General features: G+C 37.8%; 1 protein-coding gene across 1 annotated transcript in view; it reads left to right on the forward strand.

Moving 5' to 3' along the window:
* Nucleotides 1-9,195: 9,195 nt before the first annotated feature.
* LOC129233036 (F-box only protein 11-like) overlaps nucleotides 9,196-24,410 on the forward strand; it is a 108,762-nt gene continuing 93,547 nt past the window's right edge. The window contains exons 1-2 of the mRNA XM_054867118.1: nucleotides 9,196-9,251; nucleotides 11,641-11,887. Of these exons, the coding sequence (XP_054723093.1) occupies nucleotides 9,196-9,251; nucleotides 11,641-11,887 (303 nt within the window). The remainder of the gene's footprint in view (nucleotides 9,252-11,640; nucleotides 11,888-24,410) is intronic.

The following is a 24,410-nucleotide window of genomic DNA, read 5'->3' on the forward strand; positions in this document are numbered from 1 at the left end:
TCTGTCCAGTTAGTTGGTATGTGCCAAAAATACCTGTGGACACGTGGTAAACAAGCGAGCCAAAATTACCTGCATTCGTCGAACGAGGAAACATGGTCTTTTCGAAAAGGGCAAACAACCCTCGAGTCAGTCTCCCCCCCCCCTTTTCTGGCACACCCGTAAAATTTGCCTTCTAATAAAGCAGGGTGAGTTGATAAAAGTCTCTGTCAGCTTTTTGAAGGGGCATGTCTACCTGGCTGACACCTTGACTCCCCAGCTCAACGCTAATAGCCACTAAGGTGATATCAAACTAATGTTCAAGGGGATGTGTATTTATGTAAGATTCTTATTTCGTGGTCGATTTCTTTCTCGATACTGTTAATGATTGAAGATCAGTCTTTGCTGTAACCAAGGGCCTTCAGATGGGAGGGCACGGGAGGTCACTGAGACCTTCGAAACATTTCCTTATTCGGGAAATTTTGTCTGCAGATTCGGAAAAATTATCGTCGTTCGGCAAAATGTGGAGTTCTATTCGGCAAAATTGTCATCGTTCGGCAAAATAATAAGATTTCAGGACCAAATGAATATTTTATTTATACTTCTCCTTCCGCTAATAATTGCTGGCAGTGACTAATCACTAAAAGGCGATATCTTACCAGAAATGACTACCACGGGCTCCCTTTCAAGATGTTTTTCCTCACTTGGCAGGCGACACACGATAAAACATTTTGTTTAGGAAAACTGCATTAAAAAAAAATAACAAAAATTGAATGTTGGGAAAATAACGTATTTTCTGGCTCCGTGTTTCTATTTTTTTTTTTTTTTTTTTTTTTTGCTTATTCTCCTAATTTTAGTGTTCCTAACATTGATTTTTTTCCTAACCTTTCGGCTTGCCGGAAAGGACCAGGCAAGTGTTATTGAAAATCCCCCGATTTTTGTCGCATGGCGGATAATGTGAGGTAATACGGTAGGACTTTTTATTTCCGAACTTTTAAAATGTGCACATAAAGTAATTGAAACCTTACAGTTCGCAGAGTTGTCATGGAACAACACAAGAGAAGTGTAAAGTATTACACAAATATTATTGAGGGGGTAAAGAAAGGTCATTGAAAAATCCAAAACGCATCTGTAATATGAAAAGTCTCCCTCTAACTCCACTGGAATTAAAAGGCATGGGGTGCTTTTGGGGGGGGGGGGGGGGCATCACACCTAGTGTTCTTCTGATTAAGAAGTGCGGCGGGGCACAGAAGAACGCGAACAGGTTTGTGAAGATGACAGCTTTAATGCAATGTTTGGCTCGTCATTACGGATTGATTGTCTCTGCCCCTAACGCCCTCCACTCTGGCATCGAGCACCAGGGGGGCTGGGTGTGCTTTTGTCGCGCGAGGTATGGGCATCACATATGTCACACTCAGTTTAGTATAGTCAGTAGGTTGGTGCAAGGGCACCATATAGGGGGGGGGGCATGTGGGAGCCCCTCCCCCTCCTTAGAATTTAGAACTTCTTTCCTTTTAGTACTGTTTTCTTTGCAAAAATGTAAAAACATTTCTTCTCCAGGCGTTAATGAATAAGTTACTAAAAATGTCAAATTTTAATAACTCGAATCTGCACTGAAATCAGTTTTCATGGGGAAAATATCCTGCTAAACCATGGAGAAATTTTATGAGTCCCCCCCCCCCCTTACAATTTTGCATACGGGCGCCCTTGAGCTGATGAACTCTGCAATTCGTTAACTGAGTAATGCGTGGAAAGTACGAAAATTGAGGTTGCGTTGAGAAATGAGCTTTGTTTTTTCTTTTAAATTTCTCTATCTCTCTCTTTATAGGAGCAGCAGAAATTCGAAACTTGAAGCTGATTTAAGACCGAAAGCACAGCGACACAAACGCTGTCGCGTTACGCATGTAAAAAAAAATTTAAAATTGCATATCTTAGAAGCAAAATGCTGCCCACTAGAGCAGTCAGAGTTATTTCCCAGGAGGGTGGTGTTCAGGTGACAACATTTTCCTCAGAGGGTGGGGGGGGGGATTTATATTTTAGTCCTTCACCATAGTAAGATTGGAAATCTGAGTTCAAACCAAAGGCACGAAGCGGAATTCTTCTGCGCCCCTATGATTTGGCCGTACAGGATACGAATTTTCATTGAATTTTGAAAACAGGTTCCTTTGTTCTATTCATTTATTTTATTTTCTGTCTTTCTTTTCACTCATTGAGGCAAACTCCAATTTAGATTTTATGAATAATTTTAAAAAAAGTAGAGAGCGGTATATTTACTTCCATACGGATAACTTATAAATGCTAGTTTATTTCTTTATTTTTGCATAAATACAGTCGAATCTCGATAACTCGAAGCCAACAACTCGAATATTCCTTTATCTTGAAGTTTTTATAAGGTCGTAAACCCTTGAGACTCTTATAGAAACTTCTCATAACTCGAACTACCTCAACTCGAACGTTTTAGCCGGTCCCTTGAAAATTCGAGTTATCGAGTTTTGACTGATGCCTCCGCGATCTATTTTAACCTTTTAATCCAAGCAAATTACGGCATTCCAAGCAAGGTACAGATGTTTCTGGGGTGCTAATAATTATCTAAAATAAAAATGAGTTTGCTATCTTAATGCTAGAAATCTTAAGAACCGGTTACCGGAAAAGGAACGGCATATTCAATTAAAAACATCCAATTAAAACCCTTTTAACTTGGTTCTCATAATGTTAAGGTTGCATTCTTTGACGAGTGTTTGGTCCTGTTTAAAGCAACAACACATTTTTTTTTGAGATTTTTTCCACCACCCAAGATGTTTCAAAATCATAATTTAATTTCATGCTCATTAAAGATTACACTTTTCGGGAAAACAGCTAATTACAAGTCGGTTTCCACAAAGACTTTTTTCCAAGTGTTTTAAAGGAAGTCTTTTGTTTTAATGGGAACGTGCGGTTTTAACTACCGTGACTGCAATAAAATCTTCCCTGTCCAAACGAGCTTCATTTCAAAGAACCTTTTATAGCAACGGTGTTCATTAATGAGATAGGCATAATTTTTAAGTTGTTCTACCTGATAACTGTGCAATATACTACTAATTGCATTACAGATGTTTCGGCAGCGTAGTGGATATGCAAAATCTCCCTCGTTGAGGTTCTGTGTGAAATGCACAATGCCCTGGAGTAATACCCAAATACATTTCAACGAGAAATTGCTACTTCTCGGCGTTTACTCATGCAAAAAAGAAAGAAAGGAAAAAAAAAAGACATTAAGAGCAGCATTTATCGTTTCTTTTTACTTCCTTTTACAAAACGAGCTGATGTGTGCATCACATGACTTCCTTTTACTCCAATTTAATGTCATTTCCACATTTTTGGCAATTTTAATGTGATTCAATTGTTTACTCTCTAAATATCACCAACAGACAAAGTAAAACCAAATTTTAAAAAAAACTCGCCAAATTTGTCGCCAAGTTGGCGACAAAACTTGGCGACCAAAAGACTGGCGATATATTGCCAAGTGTCCTACAAATTATAATACCACTTGAGTTTACATCGAAATTAACAATGATTTCGCAACAAAAAGGGGCAAAAGACCCCCTTAGGAACATCCGAATGCAACCAAAAGAGAAGGTGCACAACTAGATCCCACTAGGAGTCTACGTACCAAATTTCAACTTTCTAGGACATACCGTTTTTGAGTTATGCGAGATACATACACACATACGCACATACATACGTACATACGGACGTCACGAGAAAATTCGTTGTAATTAACTCGGGGGTCATCAAAATGGATATTTCGGGTGTCTGTACGTTCCTAGGCATATATCCATGTGTGGTCGGGTCGAAAAAAAAACTCAACATTCATTCGGGGGTGAGAAAAATGGAAATTAAGGCCGATTTTTGAGTGAAAATTTTTTTGCGAATACAATACTTCCTTTTTTGGAAAAGGAAGTAAAAAGAAGTATTGTATTCGCGAAAAAATTTTCACTCAAAAATCGGCCTTAATTTTTTTTTTTTTTTTCGACCCGACCACACGTGGATATATGCCTAGGAACGTACAGACACCCGAAATATCCATTTTGACGACCCCGGAGTTTATTACAACGAATTTTCTCGTGACGTCCGTGCGTATGTGTGTACGTGTGTATGTATCTAGCATAACTCAAAAACGGTATGTCCTAGAAAGTTTAAATTTGGTACGTAGACTCCTAGTGGGGCCTAGTTGTGCACTTTCTCTTTTGGCTGCATTCGGATGTTCCTAAGGGAATCTTTTGCCATTTTTAGGGGGAAATCGTTGTTAATTTCGATGTAAACTCAAGTGCTGTTATAATTTGTCGGACACTTGGCGATACATCGCCAGTCTTTTGGTCGTCAAATTTTGTCGCCAAATTGGCGACAAATTTGGCGAGTTTTTTAATTTTAAATTTGGTTTCAATATGGCCACTGTTGATGATATTTAGAGAGTAAACAATTGAATCACATTAAAACTTCCAACAATGGGGAAATGAGATTGAAGCCAGAAAAAACTTTTATTTTCACGACAATTAGTTTTTATTGTTTTTTTAACTGTTTGATTTTGGAAATAAAGCGTGGTCTTTATGACGTTACAAGTGAAGTACATTGGCGCGCTACTCCATAGCCGAGCAAAATTTTTAAGCTTAGCTGTCAACCATGTTTCCAAGCTATGATAATTTGCGCTGTGCGCTAATGACATCAGTGAATGGCATTTCATCGCTTTTGATGCCATGTGCAGAAGCGTCAAAAATGAATTTCAATCTGCGCATCGATTAAAATAATAGTTAAAAAATATTAAATTTTTTCAAATTATTTAAAAAATGGTTAAAACCTTTGTTTTTAAGCATGCTCTTTCAGAAAAAAAAAATACTTTTACAAATTCGAAAAAGACCCCATTACCGAAATATCCCCTTTCATCCATTTATTTTGAGATTAAAAGACAAAAAGTAAAATTGAAATAAATTTTTACTGTTTGTTATTTTGTGTACATATAAAAATTATATGCTTCCAGATATGCAGTAAACATGAGTAAGAGTAGAAATAAAAATGTTAGAAATAGTTAAATTCATACAAGTTTTCTCAAATATTCATTCATGAATATGGTCGAATTTCGACCACTGGGCGAACACTAGTACAAGTTACTCGAGATAAAGATCCTAATATTTACATAGCCCTGTTATCGATCATTGGCGTAGGTGAGGATAAAACCCTACGAGAGCAGTGACAGTGCAGAGCAATGCATTTCACGCTTGCTTCAGAGAAGCCTTGATTCAAACTTTTCATCGCGATTACTACTAACATTACTGTTGCAAGGCAACAAAATTTGTAACGATGAGTTTTATATTTAAACTAGTGGTACCCGCCCGGCTTTGCCCGTAGTTGAAAATTAAGTTCATTCGCTCTCCCATTCCACGTCATGATAATTTCGTAATTTAATCGTCCATCTTATGATAATTTTGCTCCGGAAAATGTTCTTAAAAGCTGAAATAGAAAAAGAACAAAATCGAATTTTTGAAAAATCGCTTTGAGTTGCACACCCCAATGCTACTAGCTTAACTTCATGCCAAATTTCATGAAAATCGGCTGAACGGTCTAGGCGCTATGCGCGTCACAGAGATCCAGACCTACAGACATCCTCCAGACAGAGAGACTTGGAGCTTTATTATTAGTCAAGAAAAGATATTTGATGGGGAAATGACATGAAATTTGCTGTTTTCCATCCTAACCGAAATAATTTTATTTTATAACTGTAATTTTTCAGCGCTAAGTTGCACCTTTAGATAAAGCAAATCATTTAGTGAAATCCCGAAGTCTCCAAGGGGTCTAGTTGCTGGGATGTAAGCAAAACCAGGTCTCAGATTTCTCCGTAACAATCAGGCCAAGTATAATAATCCTTCCTTAGTATAATAATCCTTAAAAAATGTTTAATACCCATGTTTTTAAGCATGCTCTTTCAGAAAAAAAAATCTTTAATGTTTCGGAAACAACCCTATTAAAAAAAAAGCGAATTCTTAAGATTTAGTGGTAAAAACAGATGCGTTTATTGAAATCTTTTAACCACCAAAAAAAAAATAATAATAACATTCAAACATTATTTTTCCTGTATTTTTAGCAAATATTTACCTGTTGAATCACTTCCAAACAGGATTGAGGTAAATTAAATTCTATAACCAGTTTTTCTTTGCATCCCGGCAACATATGCCAACATGAAAATTGATGATAATGGGATTGAGAAGCTTAAAAGCCATGCAAAAGCAGCAGAAAACCTGAGAGCAAAGAAAAAATATTCACCTTGTAATTGCCGTATAATTAACACGCCGTTTAACCCGGCATAAAACGAGTAAAGCGGCTTAAAGCGCAAATCCCTTCCTCGAGCAAAAACGCGTGAAATTTGTCAGAAGTTTTATCACCAAATGTCTTTTAAGAAGGAAATATATAACTTTAATAACGCATAAAACTTTGCAAATGTCTACTTGTTTCTTGAAAAGTAAAAAAAAAAAAAAAAAGCTGGAAATTTAGCACTTAAACTGGCAGGTTTTCTTTTGAAATCACCCCCCCCCCTCCGTAAATTCCCATCAATTATAACTCTTCGTTGCTTGAAGCAATGCGTAAACACTTCAAAGCAGCTTCCCTTGTTCAGCATTGTTTTAACCGCCCATTTTTCTTTCTTTCTTTATGACGTCAGCGTTGAAGAAAGAAATAATGGGCGATAAATCAGTGAAAGAGGGTTAACTATTATTTATAAGTGTTTTGAGACATCAGGAGGAAAAAGGGTGTTAAATAAAAATGGCAAATAAAATATTCAATGATGAAGAATGATCGTGTACTGTTTTTTTTTTAGCTCCGTTTTAATAAAACAAAAATGACAGTTCAAGAGGAAATTTGCATTCAGTTGGGAGTTTGGTGAGAAAAAAAAACGGTATTTTTAAGCTCAATGTTTTTGATATTTTTTTTTACAACCCCTCTAATTTTATTTTGAACTAGTGGTACCCGCACGGCTTTGCCCGTAATAGAAAAATTAAAAGGTCTTTTGGTTCGCCTGTATATTTACAAATAATGTATGGTGAATTTTCTCGCCAATTGACTTGTTCCCACGTTACGGTTCCACGTCATGATAATTTCGTATCTCGCCAATTGACTTGTTCCCATGTTACGGTTCCACGTTATGATAATTTCGTATCTCGCCAATTGGCTTGTGCCCTCGTTACGGTTCCACGTTATGATAATTTCGTAATTTACTCGTCCATCTTATGATAGTTTTGTTCTTAAAATTGGAATAGAAAAAGAACCACATCGAATTTTCGAAACATCGCTTCGAGGTGCACACCGCCATGCTACAAACTAACTTTGTGCCAACTTTCATGAAAATCGGCCGAACGGTCTAGGCGTTATGCGTGTCACAGAGATCCAGACATCCAAACATCCTCCAGACATCCAGACATCCTCCGGACATCCACACATCCTTCGGACATCCAGACAGAGAGACTTTCAGCTTTATTTTTAGTAAAGAAGACTCTGCATGAAGTGCTGAAGCTGAAATCGATGCCTAGTAGATGCGCCCGGCTCTGCACGGGTTGTATATGCGATATACTAGTAAGACAAAAATAAAGAAAAAAAACTATCTTTTAAAAAAATAGTTAAGAGGTTTTGACATGAGTTTCAGAAAATTATTGCTTATGAAAAAATGTTGCATTCTTTCAAATTTTATGCCAATAAATGAAGAGCTTTATCTACAAAAGGCTTTGAGTCAAAATTTTGAAAAATGTATTTCTGACGGAAAAAAATAGTAACACATGTCCAAAATATATTTACAATAAGAAGATTTTTTTAACATAGTTTATCAATACAATCAAATATTTTAATATGCGTCTAACAGTATTATTTCGGTGAGTAAAAATCCTTTTGTTGTGTTTGTTTAGATTTTATTACGGTAAATAATAAAGAAAGAGAGGCAGAAGATCGAAACGTGGCTAGTATTTCAACAATAGTTTAAGACGAAATATAACGCAACGAAAATAACACTTTTGTAATATTCGTTTAAATTTTTTGATTACCAACAGTAAAGAAAAAAAAAACTGACGAAGTAATTACAAGAATAGTTCAATTTTCTTAAACATTAGTTTAGGAAAAATACTCAAAAATGCAATAAAAAAAACTCTTGCTGTATTCATTTAAATTTTGTAACTATAAATTTGGAAAAAAAGAGAGAAAAAAATAACATCCTCAACCAACATCTAGCAACCAGTTCCAGGTTTTATTTGAATTTTGATACATTGAATTAAAATTATGTTTTTCGCAATCACGAACCCTACTCGTTGGGTTTCTTGTTTCTACAAACGTCCCCTATCGAAATCATAATGGGGTCGTTTCCAAAATTTTAAAAGTATTTTTTTCTGAAAGAGCATGCTTAAAAACATAGAATTTGACCATTTTTAAAATAATTGGAAAAAGTCATTCGTGTCGAGCCCCAAAATTTCTGTGCACGCCCCTGATAAAGACCACGCCTTATTTGAAAAATCAGACATTAAAAAAAAAAATCATTAAAAATTTAACATTTTGAAAAACAAAAAGCTTTTCCTCGCTCTTTTTTTTGAGCAATCACGATTGCTTATTGTTCTCACTTGACCTTTTTTGGCGTTCCTATGATTTTATTTTCCCACCAGCACCCTCTGCAGCATCACCGTTGACCGGCTCCTCACGATGCTGCTCCTATACCGAAAGCCATCTCCAGGTTGCGTCTATATCCTACACTTACACGCATACATACACGCACGTACACACACAAACACACACCTACACACACATACATACACCTACACACACATACATACACCTACACACACATACACACACTCAAACACATACACACACATATACATACAGACACCTACACATACACACACACCGACACACAACTACACACACACCGACACACAACTACACACACACTCATACCTGCACGCAGACACAAACACACATACCCCCACACACACATAAACACACACGCCTACATACACTCACACACACACACTCGTGATTGCGAAAAACATAATTTGAATTCAAGATGTCAAAACTCAAATTTTTTTTTTTTTTTTTTTTGCCTTATTCTATCAGTTTCAGTGACTAAAATTAGTACTTTTGACTGATGGAAACATCCCCAACTGCAAAAAACGTAGTTTGAATTCCAAATGCAAAAATTAAGTGAATGTCAGACGCTTGATGCTTAGGGCTGAGGACGAGGAAAAGCAGAAGTCACCGCCCTCGCCACCACCCAGGTGGAACACCGGTGGACCCCCAACAGGGGTGCCCGCAGGGGGGGGGGGATTATGGAGCAAGTCGCGCCAACAAAATTTTTTGGGGGGGAGGGGCTATTTATTTATTATTTAAATTTTTTATTTATATATTTAAATTTATGTATTGATTTATTTTTTATTTAAATTATTTATATTATTTTTTTTAATTTTATTCTGTTTATATTTTAATTCATTCATTTATTTAGTTTGTGTGTGTACTGTGTATATGTTTTTGGCGTAGCACACAACGTTTCTTTTAAAATAATAAAAAGAAAAGTAAACAAACAAATTTAAAAAAATAAATTAACAAAATTAAAAAAAAAATCATTAAAAACGTTTAAAAAATTAATTAAAAAAAAATAAGCTATAAAATAAAAAATAAAAAAGGGAAAGAGGATTGAGAAGAGTTTTGGGGGGGAATTCGCGCCATTGAACTAGGGGGGGGGGGCATCCTCGGACCTCAAAAAGCACAGGACGTCAGCTATACCAAGTCAAATGAAAACAATTCGGTCAGGGTCAGTCCAAGTGGTTTTCAGAAAAATTCTGTTATAACGCCTCAGATGCTACGAGCGAATTACGACAGCCACGCGGATTGCCCCCGAGTGCGATTAAAGAATTATTTCCATTCAACCTCGAAGAGGGTGGATCTAGATCCATGCATATTTGGAGAAGAAATAAATGCGCGATCAGGGCTCGAATCCAAATAGCTCGTGCTCTTCGGTAATGACCGTTGTGCGAGCAGTCCTCCCCCCTCCCCCCGCTGAAAGGATATTCTATCCCAATTTTCGAACCTTTTATGTAGAACCTCTATAACTGGAGAAGCCGACGCAAGCGGGAGCAATTGTACTTATCGCACAACAGGGACATCTTTACTAATAATAAAGCTGAAAGTCTGTCCAGAGGATGTCTGGATGTCTGTGACGCGCATAGCGCCTAGACCGTTCGGCCGATTTTCATGAAATTTGGCACAAAGTTAGTTTGTAGCATGGGAGTGTGCACCCCGAAGAGATTTTTCGAGAATGCGACGTGGTTCTTTTTCTATTCCAATTCTACGAACAAAACTATCATAAGATGGACGAGTAAATTACGAAATTATCATAACGTGGAACCGTAACATGGGCCCAAGCCAATTGGCGAGATACGAAATGATCATAACGTGGAACCGCAACATGGGTGCAAGCCAATTGGTGAGAAAATTCACCATACATTATTTGTAAATATACAGGCGAACCAAAAGAGCTTTTAATTTTTCAATTACGGGCAAAGCCGTGCGGGTACCACTAGTACAAAATATAAGACATTCCATAGAACACTGCAACATGTTGACAAAGATTACAGAGCATTTATAACGTAATGATAGTGAAATCATGAGAAATAAATCAATAATTAACCTCACACAAGCGAGATCCATTTCCAGGCTGCCAGCCACTTCGTCGGCTCTTAATTATCCATCTCCTTTTTTCTTTCTGCATCTGCTGCAAATCTACAGAGCTGAAATCCTTTTTCGGAGCTATTTACACAATTAACAGCCGAACAACCACCCATTTGACTCAATTTAACGTATGCCAAAGAAATGCAAACATCTGCAGCATTGCTATCGCTACGAAGCACTGGATCAAGTTTGCTCCAAAATGGCGGCTGCGTCGGCTCCTCCACTATAGGGGCCTTACTTTAATGTTAAGACCGCTGTACCAGAGGTACTCCCTTATCCGCCATTCTGGTTCGGAACTCTACACATAATAACGTCAGTATGTTAGCAAATACCACGATGAAGAAAAAAAAAATGGTGTCCAAGCTTCACCTGCATTTCTTGATTGGTGCTCGGCTGTTTCATTTTTATAACTGTTGAATATTCCAACTATTCAGATTTAAAACAGTTGAGTTATGAAAATAGGGTTCTTTACAGAAAATATTTTTCTATAACATGATGCAGTGATAACCTGTGTAAGTTGACCACTTGCGGTGAACTATTTTAGTGGTCAACTTAAACAAGTGGTCAACTTACAAAGGTTGATTTATAGGATAAGGGCTAATTCCGAGCCCGAAAAAAGCGGTTAACTTCACAGGTTTTTTACTGCTGTATTATTAAAATTATGAAGCCTATAATAATGTCATTGCTTGCAGAATGTTTGATCATTCCAGTTTATAAAAAAGAGAATATTTAATTTATACAGATTCAAATCAAGTTAGGTAAGAAAATGGGGTTCCTTACGGAGGCCTTTCCCATACAAGAATCTAGTATTAAATTTAAAAGTTTAGTTAACTTGCTGGAATTCCTCAAGGTGGCGTTTAACTGAACTTTTCACCAGTAGTTTTTACACCGTAGTACGCCGTTCCTTCTAAGAAATCCAGACTTCTGTTCCGTTTTTAGGTCCGAGTTAATTGCCACTGATGAAGCTCTCAGAATCATCAAGACGATAGCATCATCTGCTGAAATATGGATTTTATCTGACAGTCGCAGTGCTGTACAACATCTTAGCAAATGGACAAACGTTGGAGACAAAACATCTGTCTCAATCCTTAACAATCTCACAGAACTCTCACCCAGAAATATACCTCCAATGATCCCATCCCACATTGGTCTCTTTGGCAATGACACAGCGGACCTCTTGGCCAAGGTGTTGCCAAGGTCACTCAGTGTTGCCAGATGGTCAAATCCAGATTTCCCCAATTCCCTTTCAACTTTTCCCCAAAAAGCGAGGTTTTCTATCAAAATTCCCCAAATTCAAAAAAAAAATTTTCCCACTAATATTTTTATAAAATGAATCGACTCCCTCTTGAAAAAATTTTTTTTCCCCAAATAGCCAAATTTTCTTATGAAATTCCCCAACTTTTTTTTCTTCCCATTTTCCTTTTTTTTTGTCTTCTATATCTTTATTTTTCTTTATCTTTGCTTAAAAAAAACTGAAAGTCTCTCTGTTTGGATATCGTCAGGATCTCTGTGACGCGCATAACGCCTAGACCGTTCGACCGATTTTCATGAAATTTAGGACAAAGTTAGTTTGCAGCAGGGGGGGGGGGGTGAGCACCTCAAAGCGATTTTTCGCAAAAATTCGATTTTGTTCTTTTTCTATTCCAATTTTAAGAACATTTTCCCGAGCAAAATTATCACAAGATGGACGAGTAAATTACCAAGTTATCATAACGTGGAACCGTAACGTGGGCAAGCCAATTGGCGAGAAATTCATCATTCATTATTTGTAAATGTACAGGGGAACCAATAGACTTTTTAATTTTCTACTATGGGCAAAGCCGAGCGGGTGCCACAAGTCATAAATACAAGCGCCTGACCGAAAGATAAGAAATAACCAAATATTTTTCTACTCGCATTTACTACTGCTTCTGTTCGTACATTAAAACTATGATTTTTGTATATATTTATCCAAGAACATTCTTCATCACACTTATATTTACCTTTTTCACCTATCAACTAGTTACTCACGCAGAACAATAATACGAATTCCATAAAGTTAAGCAAAGCTAAACCAACACTGTTTGATACAAACAATGTAACTACTACTTCTTGACGTGAATTTAAATACGAAAAAAAAAACTTTTTTCCCCGAGGTTTTTTTCTCCCCCAGGATTTCCCCAAGAAAAAAAATATTCCATATAGAATTCCCCTCAAATCCCATTTCCCCAGAGAGCACCAGATTTCCCCAAAATGGGGAAATTTCCCCCAATCTGGCAACACTGGTGTCACTGAAAATTTGGTGTCGAGAAGAACTTTGACCTTCTCAGAAATTTGTTCTAAAATGAAAACTTTCAACCAAGAACTTTGGAAGACTCCTCTAACTCACCCCTGGTAAAATAGGCAGTCCCAGGTGGTACCTTTTCCATCAAGGTGGATAGAGTCGTCCAAACAACAAAGACTTGCAAGTGGGCACATCAAGTGATCAAGTGCCTAACTTTTCATTTAGGTAAAGTTCGTGAGACCTGTACTAAATGCAGATTGGTGCAAGCATCTCCAGGCCATCTTGTGCCTCTACCAATCGGGCGGGACTGGACAGAGAGGACATTTACTCCAGTCCTCTGCTGGTTTATGGTTTTTTGGGGGCACTTGGCTCATGAACCTGGGCGGTCATTCCAAGCCCGTTAGCTTGCGAGATCGAGATTTTCGCTCACGTGATCGGTTGCGACGTAGAAATGTCACAAAGTAGTATTTTAATCTACTCGAACAGCTTGCGGCCTGGTTCGAATAGATCAGAATACTACTTTGTGACATTTCTACGTCACCGCCAATCACGTGAGCGAGAATCTCGATCTCGCAAGCTGACGAGCTTGGAATGACCGCCCTGGTCTTGCCTGTGGCTAGACCGGAGTAATAAGTCTTCATCATCAACACTGTAGTAACCAACGACTGTTATAATGTCATTGGTTGAACGAGGTTTTGACTATTCCAGTTTATAAAACTCTTCATTAGTTATTTTTACGCTTAACAACTATCGACTATAACATCATGCTTAAATGATGTTTGAATATTACAGTTTATAAAAGAAGAATATTTCATTGATTCAGATGTGAAACAAGTGAGAAGTGAAAATGGATATCTTTACGGGAGACATTTCTCGATCAGCTATAGATTATTTTAAGAAATCAGTTACCTTTTATAGATTTGCTCAAAGTGGCGTTTTACTAAACTATTCATCAATGTTTTTTTTTTCTCACGCCGGAGCAACCAGCGATTACAATAACATCATTTCATGAATGATTTTCAACTGTTCTATAAGCAGATTTCACGCATTAAAAATTTTAAACAAGTGAGAAACAATAACGCAATTGTTCAGAGGAAACAATTTTCAAAAGGTTATTGTTTAATTATCGTCCTAATTAGTTATCTTGATAGACTTCCCCAAGTTGACGCTTTGCTAAACTATTCATCAGGTGTTTTACACCAAAGCAACCAGCGACTATAACAACATCATGCTAAAATGATGTTTGAATATTTCAGTTTATAAAAGTTGTCATTCATTCAAATCAAAACATTTGAGGAATAATAACACACTCGTAACTGTTCACAGAAAGCAATTCTAAATAAGCTATTATTTAATTTAAGAAATTAGTTATCTGGGTAGATTAGCCCAAGATATCATTTTACTTAACTTCCCATCAATTATTTTTACGCCGTAGCAAACAGAGGCATAACATCATTCCACTGATTTTCGCCAATTCCAGTTCATAAGAAGAGATTTCATTTATTCACATTTAGAACAAGTGAGGAATTATAACGTAATTGTTCACAGAAAATAATTCTCAACGAGCTTTTTAGTTAGCTAATCAATTTACTACTAGGAATACAAATGCAAATGTGACGACCAGCAACAGACTCTTGGCCCAGCTTGGCTGGTCCTAGTCAATGTATTAGTCCCCAATGAAGATCAATGGCCCTCTTAAAGCTATCCACCCCCTTGCTCCTTACCACCTCTTCCGGTAAGCTGTTCCAAGTGCCCACAACCGTACTAAAGTAGTAGTTTTCCCTTATTTCCAGGTTAGCCTGAGATTTGAATAGCTTAAAACAATGAACCCTTGTCCTGCTTTCCCCGCAAAAATTTAATCCATTTACATCTTTCATTTTGATAAATTTAAACTACTGGATCATGTCCCTCTGACTCTTCTTTGCTCCCCGCTATACATATTAAGTCTGGTATCATAATCTAAATCTGAAAGTCCTATTACTAGTCTAGTTACCATTCTTTGAACCCTTTCCAATACAGAAATATCTCTTCTCAGGTAAGGCGACCAAAACTGCACAGCTTACTCCAAATGGGGTCTTACTAAAAACCAGCAACTTTAACTTATTGCTAACACTTGAAACAAGGCTTGATCCAAAGCGCTCTTGGAACCAAAATGGCGGATAGGTCAGCCTCCCCTCTGGAGGGATTCCATATTATGTATTACGCCGAAATATTCAATCTGCATTACTGCACAGCTTACTCCAAATGGGAGCTTACTAAAAACCAGCAACATTAACTTACTGCTAACACTTGATCAAAGGCTTTGAGCGCTCTTGGAACCAAAATGGCGGACAGGTCAGCCTCCCCTCTGGAGGGATTCCGTATTATGTATTACGCCGTAATATTCAATCTGCATCACTTCAAACTTCATCTATCACCAGAGAGACAACGGGAAATATTTTTAATCGCAGGTCAGGGCGGCCGAAAATTAAAGAGCGGCCATTCTGTGGCCACCTTCCGTCCGCCAATATTCGTTGGGATAAGGATAAGGGACGGGGGTCTCCCCCACTCTGATGGATTAAGACGTCAACGATTGGGAAAAGTGTTTCGTGATAGTTGGGAATCATATCATCCCCAATTATTCGAGGAGCGTGGAGATAGGAGTAGGATAATAAGGGGGGGGGGGGTTAGTGCATATTGAAGACGGTTGTTAGACATCTTCATTATCATTTTCTATTCACAATGCGTGACTAAAACATATAGCATGATGACTTCGCATTCTCGCCTTGTTGAGCAATCACGATTGCTTATTGCTTTCACTTGAGTGTTTTGATGTGCTATCATTTTATTTTCCCGCCAGCACCCTCCGCAGCATCACCGTCCACCGGGTCCTCACGATGCTGCAACTCTAGCGAAAACCGTCTCCAGGTTTCGTCAATATCCTACACTTAGACGCATACATAGACGCACCTACACACATATACATATATACACCTACACACACATACATACACCTACACATATAGAAAAACACATACACACACATACATACACCTACACATATAGAAAAACACATACACACACATACATACACCTACACATATAGAAAAACACATACACACACATACAACTACCCATACACTCATGCCTGCACACAGACACAAACACATATGCCTACACACACATACACATACCTCCACCTACACACATATACATATATACACCTACACACACATACATACATACACCTACACATATAGAAAAACACATACACACACATACATACACCTACACATATAGAAAAACACATACACACACATACATACACCTACACATATAGAAAAACACATACACACACATACAACTACCCATACACTCATGCCTGCACACAGACACAAACACATATGCCTACACACACATACATACATACACCTACACATATAGAAAAACACATACACACACATACATACACCTACACATATAGAAAAACACATACACACACACACAAACACCTACACATATAGAAAAACACATACACACACACAACTACCCATACACTCATGCCTGCACACAGACACAAACACATATGCCTACACACACATACACATACCTCCACACTCGCATACACACAACTACCCACACACTCATGCCTGCACACAGACACAAACACACATGCCTACACACACACACACATACCCCCACACACAAACACACACGCTTACATATACACACACTCGTGATTGCGTAAAACATAATTTTAATTCAAGATGACAAAATTCAAATTATTATTATTTTTTTTATGTTTTGAAGCTAAGTTGAACAAGTTACACTTAGAAGAAGCTTCCAAAGCAAAGCACTAATAGCATTTTGCAAAAGTCACAAAAGTTATGATATGAATAAGAAACTTGCTTTTGTTTTTGATGACAAGGCAAAATGAAGAAATTAGGAAGTAATTTTCATTTTCTTTCACATAAAGTTTTTAAAAAAAAATTAAAGACATTTTTTATTCATAGCTAGTGGAACCCGCACGGCTTTGCCCGTAATAGAAAATTAAAAGGTCTTTTGGTTCGCCTGTATATTTACAAATAATGTATGTTGAATTTTCTCGCCAATTGGCTTGTGCCCATATTACGGTTCCACGTTATGATAATTTCGTAATTTACTCGTCTATCTTATGATAATTTTGTTCTTAAAATTGGAATAGAAAATGAACCACATCGAGTTTTCAAAAAATCGCTTCGAGGTGCACACCCCCATGCTACAAACTAACTTTGTGCCAAATTTCATGAAAATCAGCCTAACGGTCTAGGCGCTATGCGCGTCACAGAGATCCTGACAGAAAGAGAGACTTTCAGCTTTATTATTAGCAAAGAAAAGATAAAGATAAAGAATATACTTTGTTTATTATGGTATCCACAGGTTTTTTGGTTTTTAATTTCTAAAACCGCATAAAATGTGGAACCATATAAAGCAATAGTTTTTTTTAATGGTATTCAAGTGTAATTGGTTGGTTGGTTCAAATGGCCTTAATGGCGCAAGAGCCTTTAATTGGCTACTCTGCACCAAATGATGGTTTAAGGTCGATAATGTACTGCTAATAGTTTCAAAGTTTTACAAGGGAGAAAAAATGGCAAAAGTGTAAAATTACTTAAACTATAAATAACATTGGAAATTAGAGAAGAATTTGCGAAAAAACAAAAAAGCAAAGTTTTAAATTTCGAAAAGATATTTCTTAATATAAAATCTTGTGTGAACATTGCGATGACGGGCTCTTCTTATGATATTAAACGACTTGAAATCTTTCGTTAGGGCCGTGGTAGCCTGATCGGTAAGGCATTGGACTCGGGACCGGAGGGCCTCGGGTTCGATCCTCGCTGGTCGAAGACCCACCGTCGTCATTAATGGGGACTGGGCGACGTTAAATAGGCTCGTGGTCTCAATGTCCTCCAAGTGAAACGATACCTCTGGGGGTGCTAGTACTAGGTAGCTATTAGCTCCTGGGCTAGTTCAAAATTCTCACTAACTGTTCGATCCGGTGATGGTGCTGCCATCTATCGGTATATAAAATAATAGAGGCAAGGCACATAGTATGCAGTCCTCGACATAAAATACAGTTGAAGTCAGTTGTGACTCTTGAATAGAATAGAATAGAATAGAAATCTTTCGTTGAGGGCTGTCTGGAGTCCAATTGATTTTGCGTTTCTCCATTCCAATCCCGTTGCCAATGATTGTGAAGACGGGCTATTATCACTTCTTCTCTTCCTATGATATTTGACGACTTGAAATCTTTCGTTGAGGGCTGTCTGGAGTCCAATTGATTTTGCGTTTCTCCATTCCAATCCCGTTGCCAATAATTGTGAAGACAGTCCAAAACGGAATTTATATTTCAGCTTTGGCAGCTGCCTCAGTGACTGCGATGTCGACTTGTCCAGGGTCCATCAACAGAAAATTTCAATTTTTTTTTTGAGCAATCACGATTGCTTATTGCTTTTATTTGACTGTTTTTGGCGTCCTATCATTTTATTTTCCCGAAAGCACCCTCCGCACCATCACCGTCGCCTCACGCTGCTGCTCCTATAGCAAAAGCCGTCGCCAGGTTGAATCCTTGTCCCACACACTCACGCATACATACACAACTGCACACATACACACCTACACACACATACACACACACAAAAACATACACACACACACAACTACCCAGACATTCATGCCTGCACACAGACACAAACACATATGCCTACATGCACATACCCCGTCCCCAGACACACACATTCATACACACAACTGCCCACACACTTATGCCAGGACACAAACACACATGCCTACACACACATACCCTCTACACACAAACACACATGCCTACACACATACCCTCTACACACAAACACACATACCCCCACACACAAACACACACGCCTACATACACACATACACGTGATTGCGAAAAACCTAATTTGAATTCAAGAAGTCAAAATTCAAATTAATTTATCTTTTCTTTTTTTTTTTTTTTTTCACGATTGCTTATTGTTCTCACTTGACCGTTTTTGATGTCCGTGCCTTTTTCAGCTTGGAGCTATCCGCTTCTCCTGGTCGGAGGCGTCCATGTCTTACACACACACACGCTCACACATACATGCACACACACGACTTCACACACATACACTCACACATGCGTATGTACATACACACAGGTCTACGCACACACACAAGCCTACACACTTACACACACAACTATGAACATGTAACTGCCCAAGAGGAGAGAGAGGCAGGCTTGGGGGGGACAGGAGCCGTTTCTAGAAACAATAACTCCAATAAGTGGGGTCCTGTCGCAGTTCGTGATTGCGAAAAACATAATTTGAATTCAAAATTTCAGAATTCATTTTTTTTTTTTTTTTACAATTGTACGAGAATATTACTTAATGGCAGAGGTTGTTGCTGCAGTGAGTGATAGATTTCACTAAAATCTTTGAGTCAGTGTATATCACCTACTTTTTGTGATTTGATTGGCTTACTGTTTGTAAAAGCTGTATTATATCGGAAGTGAAATCTGAAGAAGATGAATTTAACTGCTGTGAATAAATCTGATCATTAACTAATGCCGCGAAGTCGAAATGATCGTTATATTTTATCCGTTCGTAAAAGTTCAGATCCGTCCGTAAAGGGTATCGGTCTGTCTCGGTTCAAAAGTCTATCAAAATCATATTTATTTAACAAGACACACATGAAATTTTTTGTCTAAAACAACGGGGTTGTTTCCTTCAGTCAAAAGTATTCCTTCTTGTCACTGAAATTGATGGAATAAGCAAAAAAAATAATTTGAACTTTGACCTCTTGAATTCAAATTATGTTTTTCGCAATCACGTGTGTGTGTGTGTATGTAGGCGTGTGTGTTTATATGTGTGGGGGGGAGGTATGTGTGTTTGTGTGTAGAAGGGTATGTGTGTAGGGGGTATGTGTGTTTGTTAGTAGGGGGTATGTGTATGTAGGCATGTGTGTTTATGTCTGTGTGCAGGTTTGAGTGTGTGGGTAGTTGTGTGTATGTGTGTAGGTGTGTGTGTGGGGGGGAATGTGTATGTATGTGTAGGCATATGTGTTTGTGTCCAGGCATGAGTGTGTGGGTAGTTGTGCGTAGGTGTATGTGTAAGTGTCTGTATTTATGCGTGTGTATGTGTTTGAGTGTGTCGTGTGTGTGTACGTGCGTATATGTATGCGTGTAAGTATAGGATATTGACGCAACCTGGAGACGGTTTTCGCTAGAGGAGGAGGCGGCCGGTCGACGGTGGTGCTGCAGAGGGTGCTGGCGGGAAAATAAAATGATAGGACCTCAAAACAGTCAAATGAAAGCAATAAGCAATCGTGATTGCTCAAAAAACATGGACCCAGAAAATGCTTTTATTTTTCCAAGAGTTATTTTTTAATTAATTTTTTAAAACGTCCGATTTTTCAAACAAGGCGTGGTCTTGATGACGTCACAAATGATGCTCTTTGGCGCATCTTTCTACCCCGTTTCCACGTTATGATAATCAAGAAGCGAATTAAAATTGCGCTCTACGCTTGCTATCAACCCTATTGTTGCCAATACACGAGAGTAAAGATGCGAATTAAATATTTTGCTCTGTGAAAATGGCATTTCATCATTTGTGATGTCATCGGTAGAAGCGTAAACAATGAAAGCGTACCGATTTAAGTAATTTTTTTTAAATATTAAAGTTAAACAAATTATTTAAAAAATGGTCAGATCCTATGTTATTAAGCATGCTCTTTCAGAAAAAATACTTTTGAAATTTTGAAAACGACACCGTTTTTGTTTGCAAATGCAAACCATAAAGCAAATTTACAAAAACAGAAAGGCAGGTAAAGAATAGACTCATTCCCCTAGTCCATGGGGAAACTCAATTTAAAAAAAAAAAGCTTAGGTTTTCATCTCTGCTTCTGTTTTTATGTTTCCCGCTTGGTACGTTTTTATCTCTAGTGCGACGGAATACGTTAATTCGGGGTTACACTCTATTGTATATATAATATAACAGTGTGCATATTAATTTTTAAAGATTTATATCCATGCACCTTATTTTATTTCTCATTGTTGCACTTAAGAAGATTTTCAGTTTCTTTCTCTCTATTTATTCTCCCCTCTTTTTTTCTTTTCTTGAAACTTTCCTTGAGGCATTTCAAGAAAGAAAAAAAAAACTATTTCACTCAATAGCGCAAAATGCATTCTAATTATTCTTCAAATTAGCTTTTGAAAATCATTTAGGCTTAAAAAAATCTCAGAAGTTGTAATCGATAACTAATATCGATTACTTAACCCATGTGTTTCAACGAAGACAGCCATGAAATTGTTCTTGAAATTCATTCATTTGAAAATGGTGAAAAATAAAAAGAAACAGTCGCTCAATTAGCAGAAGAACGGAGGAAAAAAAAATCGAAATGCTAAAGAATTTCAAACCAATCTTAAGCAAGCAAAAAGCATGAAGACTCCGAATAGAAAAAAAAAATCATCCATCTGCGCAATTTCACGCGCATGATGTCACATATTTTGATGCTGTCGTAAGAAACGTCCGTCTAAATGAACGATGATGATGGATGTGTGAATTAACGAGGCTAGAATAACGAAATAAAAAATGGCAACGATAGCTTTGCCCGTGTTGTACACACCAAAGCTGCACGACTGCTTGCACTATCAAGATAACACGTTGCTTCGCGTTCGAGATGGCTGCTAATTCACTTCTAGTCTCCCGTAATTTGCCGGTGAAATTTGTTAGCGACGGACTTCAAAGTAAATAGCCGACTTGAAGTCTGTGTATACATAATAATTTATATATAATTTCAGGTCAGGTTCGTTTCGTTGCGTAACGCCTGTGGTTAAAGTAAAAGACCTTTTTCCGCGAATTGCTTTATTGAAATGTTTTCAGACGTCATGACAGATCGGGTTTTAATGTAAAGGTGGAATTCTTCTCCGAATTTTTTCGGCGTATCAAGTAATGTAGACGTTTTCCCGAAATTTATTACTATTATTAACTTCATGGAACGACACGTCTGTGAGCTGCAGGGGGTGCCCATCCCCCCCAAGTTCAATGGCGCCAATTCCCTCCCCCCACCCTTTTCTCAAGCCTCTTTCCCTTATTGAGCAATCACGATTGCTTATTGCTTTCATTTGACTGTTTTTGGCGTGCTATCATTTTATTTACCCGCCAGCACCCTCTGCAGCATGACCGTCGACCGGCTCCTCACGATGCTGCTCCTCTAGAGAAATACGTCTCCAGGTTGCGTCAATATCCTACACTTACACGCATACATACACAACTACACACACACACACACATACACAAACACATACACACACATAACTACCCACACATTCATGCCTGCACACAGACACAAACACATATGCCTACACACACATACACATACCCCACGCACACAAACACTCATACACACAACTACCAACACTCATGCCTACACACACACACATACACATCTACACACAAACGCACGTACCTCCTCCCTACACACAAACACACACGCCTGCATACACGCCCACACTCGTGATTGCGAAAAACATAATTTGAATTCAAGATGTCAAAATTCAAATTAATTTATAGATATATTTTTTTTTTATTTTTTAGCTCTCTTTTTTATTTAATTCATGTGTTTTCAAATATTTTTATTTATTTATTTATTTCTAATTATTATTATTATTAATAATATTTTATTAGAAAATTTCTGACTTCGAATAACATACACACACAAACTAATTAAATAAATGAAACATAAGAAAAGAAAAATAAAATAAAATAAATAATTTAAATTAAAAATAAATAATTTAGATAAGTAAATTAAAAAATTTAAATAATCCTCACCCCCCCCCCCCCCCAAATAATGGCGCAACATGCGCCATAATCCCTCCATGTGGCACTCCTGGTGAACTGGAAGTTTAACTTAAAAAAATTTGAAAATATATTAATGGAAATAAAAATAAAATCCCGTTTTTAATGTGCGGTATGAGACACTCCAATACGAATTTTATGTCTGACTAGCAGCGTTGCCCAGCACTGCAAGGTCTACCTCGAAAACAGGGGTGTGCTCTGGGGGAGGAGAGAGAAGGGAGCATGGACGCACATATCCAAAATTTTAAGGGGGGAGCTCAGATGTTTTCCCTATGGTCTTAGCAGGATATTTTCCCCATGGGAACCGATTTCAATGCTGATTAGATTTACTAAAATTTGACATTTTCAACAACTTACTCATTAATGGCTGGAAACGAAATGTTTTACATTTTTCCAAAAAAAAAAAAAAAACATTAATTTGAGTTTTGACATCTTGAATTCAAATTATGTTTTTCGCAATCCCGAGTGTGTCTATGTAGGCGTGTGTGTTTGTGTGTGGGGGGATGTGTGTTTGTGTGTAGGGGTATGTGCATGTGTGTGTTGGCATATGAGTTTGTGTCTGTGTGCAGGCATGAATGTGTGGGTAGTTGTGTGTATGTGTTTGTGTATGTGTAGGTGTCTGTATGTATGCGTGTGTATAGGTGTATGTGTGTAGGTGTATGTGTGTGCATGTGTTTGTGTGCGTGTGTGTGTAGTTGTGTATGTATGCGCGTGTGTGTAGGACATGGATGCAACCTGGAGACGGCTTTCGCTAGAGGAACAGCATCGTGAGGAGCCGGTCAACGGTGATGGTGCGGAAGTTGGCGGTGGGAAAATAAAATGATAGGACGCCAAAAACAGTCAGGTGAGAACAATAAGCAATCGTGATTGCTCAATAATAGCAAGGAAGTTCTAATTTCTGGGGGGGGAGCTTTGAGCCCTTATTTGCCTCCGCCCCCCCCATATGGGGGCCTATGGAAGGGACACCTGTTAACCCAGGATCGAGCCTGAAGCGGGCCCGAAGTTTTTAAAATGAGAGGTGAAATATGTGTAGGTACGAAGCGGTAAACAAATCGAGGGGGGGGGGCGAAAAAGTCATTTGTGGCATATCCCAAAAGTTCTGTGCACGCCCCTGCTCGGAAATAAAAGTTATTTACAAGTGACGCATGTCTAACAATCAGATTTAAATAAATGAAAAAGAATTGCGTAAAACTTTCCGTCAATGTCTAGAAAAGAGCAATTTTATGAATCTAGATTTATATTTATTAGACCTCTTTAGGTTTTTTTAAAACTCAGAAAATTCAATCATTGATATTAGTTATCGCAAACATTCAGGTTCACGGATTTTCCAGCAAAATTACCTATTTGAATTCCTGAGCATGATGGACTTTTGTGCTAAATTCGGCAAAGATCCTAAGTAAACTGTGGGTTTGTATAAGGAACGTACACATGTACACATTAACAGCCATTTATGTATCAAGTTGCACTTGTTTCAGTTCATTGCATTTTTCAGGTACAAAATTAGAACCTTATCATAAAAGTTGACTCATATAAGTTATAAGCCTTTGTAAGTTGACCACTAGTCTTAAGTTGACCAT

The sequence above is a fragment of the Uloborus diversus genome, unplaced genomic scaffold (assembly GCF_026930045.1).
Source record: "Uloborus diversus isolate 005 unplaced genomic scaffold, Udiv.v.3.1 scaffold_15, whole genome shotgun sequence".
Taxonomy (NCBI): domain Eukaryota; kingdom Metazoa; phylum Arthropoda; class Arachnida; order Araneae; family Uloboridae; genus Uloborus; species Uloborus diversus.